Source organism: Puntigrus tetrazona, chromosome 6 (assembly GCF_018831695.1).
Source record: "Puntigrus tetrazona isolate hp1 chromosome 6, ASM1883169v1, whole genome shotgun sequence".
NCBI lineage: Eukaryota > Metazoa > Chordata > Actinopteri > Cypriniformes > Cyprinidae > Puntigrus > Puntigrus tetrazona.
Window position 1 is genome coordinate 16246325 of NC_056704.1, and position 10646 is coordinate 16256970.

The following is a 10646-nucleotide window of genomic DNA, read 5'->3' on the forward strand; positions in this document are numbered from 1 at the left end:
TCCTATAAAATTTTACGTCCATTGTCCTAAATCACCAAACACAGTGTGTAATGACTTTTTTTAAGCACCAATTTTTAATGAGCACTTTAGCAGATCTTGTCTAATGCTGCCGACAAAGCCCACGAAAATTAGTTATTTGGCAACTCGTCCAAAGTTAGTCAAGCCTGCTCCATTTCCATTCTTGATTCTTGATTGAAGTGCAGCTGCTTAATAGAAAAAACTATTTCTGTTACATAGTGAGCGTCACTGAACTGTTGTAATGAACCTCTGAGATGAAGCCTCTGAAAACAGCAGTGCCACTGGTGATGATGCTAATCTACACATTTACAGTTCCTCAAAATAACACATACGGTACTTGATCCTTTTAGTTTACTCCCTGTGGTCAACAAAGACTACTGAGTTTAGAGTCAGGTAAGATTGATGTACACAGAGGAATGTTTTCCATGTAAATGTGTGTGGTTCCCAGTTCTCAAACAGAATGTTAATCTGATTTGTACACAAACATCAAACTATCCGAATCCATCTGTGCGGCCGACGTGTGTGAGAATAGGGGTGTGTGAGCCTGTGTGCTTGTTTACATACAGAATTCAAACAGGAGGTGGCTCTTAGTCTAACTCCTACATAAACTAACATTGTAAATAAAGCACACAGTTATAGCTATATAACCCTATAGTTTCATTATGCTTTAGCCCTAGTTTTTAGGAGCATGAAACAGGGTTTCATTTTATAAAGGCTTATAAAAAAATTTATAGTGGGTGGACAAAAGACAGTCAATGCAATAGGATGCTGTATTTTGTATAATGCGTTATGTAAATACAATAAATAAATCTCTATTCATTTTTTAATTTGTCTCCACTGGTTTAAACTTTAAGGCTGTTTTTGAGTTGCATTGTAAAGGAACTATTTGCGCAGTGCAGAGTCAGTTGGTCAGCTTATTGTTTTTCTGCATCATTACGTTCTGCCTGTGGACAGCATCAATTCCAGCCTTGCCAGAAACACTTTATAATGCAAGGTCACAATCAATACAGATTTGCACACATAAACATACACGCGTGCCCACAACCGTGAATGTTGGGACATATATTCTGCCGGTCAATTTTAACATTGTTGAGAACTGAGGCACAGATTTGAAACCAACAAGAAATTCTATATAGAAGGATTCAGCTGTAGATATTTGGAAACTCTAGGTTTTAATAAACTAAGAGTATAGCACTTATCAACTATAAACACTGCCACAAAATATCAGGATACCGAGGTTTAAAACATGACAACATTTTAGTAGTATTCATTCTGTATGTAAACCTGCATCTCAAAAGGAATTAGAACCGGGAGTCTATCTGTGTTTGCCTCATTATAACATGGATTAAGCAATGTCAAGGGTTGTAATCTAGAGGAATTTTAATTTATTATGCACCGTGTGCAGACTCGGGGATAAATGAAGCTCTCGAGGCGCTGTGCCTCTGTGTGGTTTTCATCTGTGCCACCAGCTCGAACTATGTGTACTCAGCCATAATAATGATGGTGCTGGAAAGCTTTCAGTTTTGAGAAATGTCTGCTAACAGATGGGAGAGGCATCCTAGGTAGGGCCAATTAAGAGAAGAGGAGGAACAAAATAAATGAAAAACAGACTAGAAAAAATAAAACAGAGGACGAAAAAAAACAACACATAGAAAGATTTTCCTCCAAAATATCTGTATAAATGTATTATGAGGAATAACTAATTGTTTTTTGTGGGGTGGGGTTCTTCGAATGGCATTACTCAGTGTGTTACAAGGGAAGATGGAAGATTAGGTTAGGTTGTCTCAGGAAACACAAAGGCTCTGGCTACCTTGCAGATTACCTTTCTCCTGAAGTCTAAAAGAAGCATTAAGTCAAATCCTTATGACACCAAGTAACTGAGCACTTTCCAGTCAAAACAGACAATATTGTGGTTTTACAGTGACAGTTTACAGGCATTGGTATAAGCTACTGATATTTAAGTAACATGATATCACTAAGCAGTTGTGTGAACTGTCACTTTCCTGTTGGTGTTCCACAGAAAAGCAAAGAATGCCAAATGTTTTTTTTTTTCTGATAGTCTATTACATCTATTAAACAGGTGGAAAGTATCAATGACCAAGAGACACTCAAAAATCCTTATTTCTTTGCATTACAGTGGTTTCTTTATGACAAGGAAAAATCTGATTCTACTTACTCAATTGCTCTTTGCCCTTTACACAACAAAATATTGAACCACTCCCCTCTCTAGTGACTGGTAGAACAGCCAAAGTGCTTTCCAGTGCATTAAAACAGCTGTTTTTTTGACACGTTCCCTACATACACAGGCTTCTGCTTGTAGCATTCTTTCTCCTCCTCTGACCTACCTCGTGTTAAAATGCTATTCACCAGCAACCCCAGCCTTGTGCATTAATATGTCCTCAAGTCGGCCTGTCATAACACCAACAACATCATCTGATGATCAGACAGCACCGCTACAAGCAAAAACAATGCATGCTTTACTCTTTTATATTTATATGCTACAGCTGGAAAAAAGACAACTGGGTTCTTTTGTTTATTGATCACATTCAACATCTTCAACATCTGCACAGAACAGAGAGGTGTTTTGTGATGTGTTTTGGACTGGTCGGTGATACTAAAGCTGTGCCATAAAATTTCAAGCCTCATAAATGCATCAGTAATTTCCCGTCATTTATGACTGCAGAGGCATGCGCACTATAAAACGTGGCATTCGCCTATCTATCTATATATTCACCTAATTTGCACATCTGATAAAGGACTCAAAGAGGAAACAACAAACAACTTTTAATCATACAAAAATAATTATAATTTACCCCTACTAGGGATAAAATGACATAGCAATTTCTGTTGATGCTATATTTGTTTTGGAAAAGAAGTTGCCTTTCAACCACCTCCAAAATAAAATAAAAAAACAGATCAGAAGTCATTCAGTTATGATTGAAAGTAGTAACGCTGCAGGAGCTGAGTAGAGTTCTGCTAGCATGCATATGCATGTTTTTGGCTTTATTTAGTCCAATTTTGGCTTCAAATGTGCTTCAAACTTTGTGGCCAGATTATATGCAATGCGTTATATTCCAATCAAAACTATGAAACTAGTGCAAAACAAGTGAACATTACTTTTTTTACGGTATTGTTTCTTAAACTATGAGTGTAAAATGAATGGTTAGATGAAATCCAATGTAGCACAAGAGTGCACAAACATATTGACGGCCTCAAATTATGTTAATAGAGCAATACTATAGACCACACACTCCTATTTTAATTTCATGGAGTCTTTAAATAATCCAGTTCAGTTGAGCAGAGACCAGCGAACACTTCTAAAATAAAGGCTGAGCAAAGCAGAGTGTGACGAACTGAAACACCCCTGCTGTGCGACTAACTGCATGCAGCAATGGGACAATGATTTCACTTTCTACTCAGAGTCAGCATCTTCCTGCATCACCCAGCCTCGCGTGTCTCCATTTCTTCCTATAAAATGTATCAATACTAAAATCAATGTAACAGTGTATGGTCACATCAGTGTAAATACACACTGAAAACAAAACTGTTTGTCAAAAAATACCTTTAGGAATCTTAAGGTATCGCATTTAATATCCAATATATCTAATCGTTAATATCCAATATATCTGCACTGGTTGTCATAGCAATACTGAGACTTTCTCATAATCAAGTACGTAAGAACAGAACGAGCAAAAATGAGTGAATATGAAAACTAATTGTATTTCAGTCTAGATAAACGTTCTTCATCAGGTGGCCGTGACTTGTTAAATGATCACTCTGCTTAATGAGTTGAGTATTGACAACTACTTTTCCTTTCGCTTCATTGTAGCTCTAGATAAAACTCTTCAAAGACTCATTAAATAGACAGAAGCAATTTCCCAGTTATAGATTCACCCTATCGTAAAGGCTAGGAGTTAAAGGATAATCTAAATGCTCTCTAATGAACTGAGACAGATTCAAGGCTATGTCACTTGAAGGCACTCTCTATAATGTTAAATGATGAGCACACTACCGTAAAAACCTGCAAACTAATTGGTGGGTATATCTGGCTCATCCTCTAGTGATGCAGATGCAACACCGGGCAGACAGAAAGCTATCAACAGCAATGTAAACAGGCTCACAGTACAGCACTTGCTTATTTTAGCCCTCATTTCAGTGTAAGTGTTAAGCATAGAGCTTACATGCCAAAAGGGAATTAGTCTTCAGCAACATTAACAACATGTTATAACCCATTTTCCATTATCCAACCAAGTCCGGTTATGTCAGTTCATTTCTCAAATGATCAAAAATATTTATGCAAGTAAATGCAAGGATGAAAAACTGATTTGGGCTGGGAGTTGCTTATGTAACTGCTTTACTGCACCAGTCCAAGCCATCTGTGCTGGACAAAGAACTTTTACAATAAAGCGGTTCAACAACTACCGGGGAGAGGAACTCCTAAAACAAAGCTCAATCCCACAGATGTTTAGCTCACCACGAAAGGTTATAAGAGGGAAAAAACTGAACTCATGAAGAAACACGAGCCAAACCTTTTAAGCTGTGCATTCCAATTCTGTATTATAGTAAAATAGGATTGGATAAAATGCTTTACTGCACATGGAGAGTATTCAAAAGAGAGAATCAAGAGGGTGCAATACCAATCACTTGAACAGTGGACCCTCTTTGTTAAAACTAAATGCATTAACTATAATCACAATTTAAAATCCATGTCCAGACTTCTATAAACCCTGAAGCCTGGAATTAATTTCTTTCTTTCACTAACTCTCTCCGGGAGGAGATTTTCTGTTAGGACTCATTTTAATTTTCTGGCATGTTAAAAAATTGTTACTGCAATTATATATATATATAATTTTTTTTCAATACTGGTCAGGTTTTACTGTACTCTACATACATCGTACAAGTGTGGCAACCTATATGACTTGCAACACTGTTTATTTTAAAATGAAAACGTATGATTTTTACTTAAAAAGTGTAAAAAAGATGATCACGGCATTCTGCCAACTTGGTCAGGTTAAAAAGAAACCTGGTGGCTCACCTGAAATGCACCACTCCCTGATGATCTCATCATTTAAAACACTGAGCAACATTAACTAAATCATTGAATGCCTCTTACTATAATGTGACTGGTATGGGGAAAAAAAAAAAAAGAGTGTAAAATAGAAGGTTGACCTTTTGATAACTCCAATAAATAAATTATATATTATTAAATTATAAAAATGTATTATATATATTTTTTTTGCACTTTGTTTGGGGTTTTTTCCCATTTATTTATTTATTTATTTTTGGTGAAAACACTTGTCGTTTTGTCCTTGATTCAAAGCAGCAGTATATTTCCTCCCAATGCCTTTGCCCTCACCTGATGAATGATAACAAGACCCACAGAGTCAAAAACAAGCAGCCAATAAAACTCTTGCAAAACAAACATAACGTGGGTAATAAACTTGAGCAAGTCCCATAAAATTTATCAAACAAGTGAACAAATCTAATTACACACAATATAAAAACACACAAAACTCTGATGTCCTGGAGTGTGTACTGTTTTTAAATAATATTCCAGTCCAAATAACGTAACGTACATAACGTAAATAAGCAAACCAGTCTTATATAATGTAAACAGAATAAAAAAAAGAGGGGGAAATCAAACAAAACCCTTTACCCTCTTGCTCTGGATGTCTCTTCTGTCTTAAAATTATCGACTTGACTAAGGGTTCTTGGCAAGAAAAGTTTCAATGGCATAATGTGCTTGATCTACAAGCACAGATCCATCACGAATGGACTGCAACCATGCACTGCGCTCATTCTGCAGGGCGGCTGCGTCACATGCACCAGTACGGCATTCGTGTTTTGGTATGTTTACCGTGCATATTAAAATGACCATGCAAAGTATCAGTGTTGAAACGTATCAACTTTCCAGGGAAAGATCACTCACCTCGTCTTTTCCTTCGGTGCTGCTCTCCCGCTGCTCAGAGGTGCAGAGTTTCCTTTTGTTTTTGCTCTCATTTCTCTTCATTCTGATGGATGGAGGTTGAGTAATACTCTACAATAGTGATATATCGGTGTCAGAATCCGGTGGTCAGTGAAACTAGATGATGAAACGAGCTTTGCTCTGAAACATGGTGGGCAAACCTCTCCTCAACTTCGCTCCACAAACACAAAGACAGAATCAATGGTGAGCGCAGGTTCGACACCGAGGCTTCTGTGTCGCTCTCTCGACCTTAAGTTACAACCCGAGTTGCCATGACAGCCCGTCAGTTTTCAGTCAGTAACGTTAACGTTTCTATTTTGTCTTCAGCTCTACGCAAACTGTGCCGTTTTAGCGCGGCAAATCAACCGGCGGAACTCGCTAGCTCGCTAGCGGCTTGCTGATAAAGTTTGACAACATCCGCAAAATAAACGCCTTTCAGGTTTACAAAAATTAAGCGACCGTTTAAAAACAACGTGTAAATATACTCGCCGGGCTCTCGTCTGTCAGTGTGAGATTATTTCGACAGGACACCATTACGCTGAATAACGCGGCGTTTCCAACGTGCTTGCCGCAGTTTGAAGTCAGCCAGCGGATTGTATCTTCTCTGTAAACTAACACTTTAGCGTCTCGGCGTTATCTCGACCATAACGAAAACAAAAACCTTAAAAACGCGATGTGTTTATCCAGTCAACTGCCTGACTGACGAGATACTTTGCCGCGGAGCCACAGCGCGAGCTCAACTGTTCATCACGTCTCGAGCGCGAGCTCTTTTGACACGGATCATTATATCATGAGGGACGCTCTGCTCCTCCAGTCTCGCTCTTCTTCAAACGTGAACCCGGCCGGTGAGGGGGGAACGGCTCGGTGGCGAAAACAAGTGCTAATCAGAGCCGGTCCATGTCGTTGGTTTTCTTGTGGGAGGAAATCTAACAGCTTCCTGAAGCGCGGATCAAGTGAATGCGCTGATCTGAGATCAGTCTGTTCGAGCGGAGTCCGATAAGGAAGTCTTGCACATTCGCCGGAGCGCTGATCTGAGTTCAGTTTGTGTGTCTTGCATCGCATATACACTAGAGGGCTGATCTGGGAACGTTGTTTCCTCCGGTGCTTTAGATTAGAAGAGGCAAGTGAACAGCTAGGTTTCGGGCTTTGTCTTTGCTGCCATCTGCAGACGAAAGTTGTGTTTTTTGGACAGCCATTACTGCATTTTCTTCATAAACATAGCCTGGAAGATAAAACAAGGTGCAAGGTAAACACATTAAATGAAAGTCTTTTATTGAGATGTACTGAGAAAAAAAAGATGTCTCAGCAAAGCAGCAGGCAGAAGTTCTTCATTCTTCATTTCTTTTTAGTATTAAACTAAATTATATGACAAGTTCTCCGTGTTTGTTGTGGAATGTATTTGTCAAATGACGGAGAACAATTTGCAAGTTAATGTATTTTACAAGTTTAATTATAATGAATAAATTCTGAACAGCATTCATTTAAGCTATAAGATATATGGGTTTTATTTTCAAAATAACTGTGTAGGAGGTCATGACTTGAAGCAGGAAACAAAAAAAGTATGACAGAAAGACAAAATAAATTGGAATAGCATGTAGCAAAATAGTCAATACATGATGTGGTTTATGGTTTAATCACTGCGATCGATTGATGTGGATTAATGAGCAAAAGCATTCAAAATTAAACTCTGAGCAGTATATGGAGTTCGTGTTTATCTTAAAAATATTTATATATAAACAACACATCAGGGAAATAATTAGAAATTCCAAGAACTGAAAGTTTACTTGTTTAACACAATACAGATTTCAGCATTTGATTGTATTGTACTGTGGTCTATTTTTACGATATTTTACTTCAAACTATATAACATATTACAAGTGAGTAAAACTTTTTATTTGAATTCAATACTGTAGTATAATATCCATCATTTTTAAAAAATCTAATTACATACATATAACTCATTGATTAATCTCACCTAAATATATTTGAATGGGTGACATGTTTCCTAATCAACAATCTTTTTAGTTGCAATCACTAGCTAGTGAAGTAGAATACAATGATTGTGATGCTGTGTAAAAGTCATTGCATAAGCAAGCGATACCATGTGATGTGTTTCGACCATTTTCATTGGTTAGATGGGGGATTTTGACAGATTTCTTAACTCTGGTCAGTGAGCCCCACATTTATCTCTTTGCTCGCAGACTCAAACTGTGTCTAAATCAGATCATTCTCTGGAAACAAATAAAAGCAAGGCAAAGTCAAAACTCGGTTTAGTTTTTCATTCTTAATCTTCACGATTACGTCGATTAATAAGAAGTTCCACAACACCAACAGAAAACAACACCGATATTTTATTAAAACAAAGCAAAAGGAATCAGAATTTAAAACTAAAATAGCCTTTAAACACATAAAATACGATACAATGTTATCAATGATGATACTTTTTTACTTATTTCATATTAATGAATTGACATAGCTCATTTATTAGTGAGTTTTTTCTCAGGATAACACTGCTTAATGACAACGGTGCCCACCAAAGAGAGAAAGGCTACAAATGTGAGAATGGTCCTCAGTGCTTTAAACCAGCTGGGATATGTGGGCAGGAGGGACAGGTCATAATGCAAAGCTATCCCAAGCCCAATTATCACAAGCAAAGCAGACTGTGTGATGTCGCGGTAAAAAAGCAGTGCCATCCATGCAATCAGAGAGGGAACCACGCTGTTGGCTAAATTGAGCCAGTCAGGTTTTGCTGGGCTCCCGGCAGGCAAGGCAAAACCCCAGCGTACCCCACCAAGAAAGGAAACGATGGACGCTCCGTATGCAACTTGAGCAAATGCAACATCGGGAAGGTACAGCTCTGTGGCAGCCATAAGCAGAGGAGCGGCTACAAAAGGAACGAGACCGGATAATCCGAGGTAGAGGGCCGGCTTTGGAGCTTTCTTCAGGTCTCTCATGTCATAACGAACCAAATCAAGTTCTCTTGGTGGACTCTCTTCTTGAGGACGTTTTTTCAGTCTATGTGCAGACCAGTGAAATGAGTGGGCTCCCAGAACAGAACCAGCAACATGTCTTGGGGGCAGCTGTCTATAGAAACCTCTAGTAAACAGTGTTGAACAGTAAGTGGTACGCTGCCCTAAACAGGCAATCTTGCTGGACACCTGCAGGAGGCCACTCCACTGCGTTCCCTGTTATTAGGGAGGAAAGAAATGTAAGATAAAACAATGGGAATTCATATAAACAAATAGAAAATGCTTCAGGTGTTGGACGTCTGTTAGGAGTTTATAAAAAAAAAAAAAAAAAAAAAAAAATCAGAAAGTGCAAAAAATAGGACTAAAAGCAACAAAAACTGATGGCTTAAATCAAATGTTTCACTCACCCCAAAGTTATGAAGGATGTGACGTCCTATTATACCCGCCAACATTTTACCTGCAATTCAAATAATAATAAAGCATTAATGTAATAACAATAACTGAGTTAAACAGTAATAATCGAGGACAGTCATTGCAGTGATGTCTGAATCAGATCTGTTTAAAGTTACGTCGGCTCACTGAATTATATATAATAAAAGCTAACGTGCTAACCGTGCACCCATTATATGCTTATTTGAAAGAAACAGATTCGACAGAAAACTAAGAAATAATGAAAACATACCTTGACTTTATATCATATTAGCCAAAAATGAAACGAGGAGGTTTTATTTGTCAGCAGAAGGTCATTAGAAGGCATGCGGCGATGCGAAGGTAGACACAACATAACACGAAAAAGCCTAGAAACTTCCTATAAAAGTCCCACGGAAGTGTCCAGGGTCATGTATTTCAATTTAGATTGTATACAATTTAGCATACCGGTTATTATATATATATATATATATATATATATATATATATATATATATATATATATATATATATATATATATATATATATATATAATAAAAATTATAATGATAAAATAAAAAGCTATACTAGGCGTTTATGGATAGGATGTAGTATAATGGGAATGGAATGTTGCAAAACAACAGCGGTTTAAAGCTTAAAATATTTTCATTTTTAAATGCAAAATATTTTTGTGGTTAAGTTGAACTGAAAATTAATACAGAAACATTTAATGATTTTTTTTTTCTTTTCTTTTTCTTCTTAACCCATTCTATTGCTATTTTAATTGTAAATCTTTTATGCAAATATAATCTATCAGGTCATTATTCAATTGCATTTTATGCAAATAAAAAGGCACAAATACATAAAACGTAAATGATCAAATAAAATTATAAAATCAAGGTTAATTTAAATAACAAAAAATATTATTAGCAAAACAATTATGATTGCTGGCAATAATTTTTTTAAGAGTATGATGAAGTGAATCACTAATATGTTGGTCCTTCTAAAGTGGTCAAAAGCATCGGTTTTAATGTGTCATCCGTTTTGTTCAGTTTTCACAAAGATTTTTTTCATTATGTGTGGGTGATAATTTACTGAATGACACATCATAGTGTTTGTGCAAAATGGGAGTTTATTCTCTCAGTGATGCCTAATGTATAGTACATTTAAATTTCCATAACTTCCAAAAGGAAAGACAATATTCATCGTTTGCTTTGCACACATTATGTTCCCACGAATGCGTGGGCATTTTTCGTTAACTTTTAAGTTTATACACACATCTGTT

At 36.9% G+C, this 10646-nt stretch overlaps 2 protein-coding genes across 2 annotated transcripts in view; both read right to left on the reverse strand.

Moving 5' to 3' along the window:
• The window catches only part of mast2 (microtubule associated serine/threonine kinase 2), a 101695-nt gene extending 94179 nt beyond the window's left edge, over positions 1-7516 (reverse strand). The window contains 1 exon segment of the mRNA XM_043241361.1: positions 5948-7516. Coding sequence (XP_043097296.1) covers positions 5948-6028 — 81 coding nt within the window. The 5' untranslated portion in view covers positions 6029-7516.
• Positions 7517-8316: 800 nt separating this feature from the next.
• On the reverse strand, positions 8317-9756 carry tmem69 (transmembrane protein 69). The gene is made up of 3 exons (XM_043241360.1): positions 9635-9756; positions 9360-9409; positions 8317-9168 (listed from the first exon to the last, which is right to left on the reverse strand). The coding sequence occupies exons 2-3, from the start codon at positions 9402-9404 to the stop codon at positions 8461-8463; spliced, it is 753 nt and encodes a 250-aa protein (XP_043097295.1). The 5' UTR covers positions 9405-9409; positions 9635-9756; the 3' UTR covers positions 8317-8460.
• Between the last annotated feature and the right edge of the window lie 890 nt (positions 9757-10646).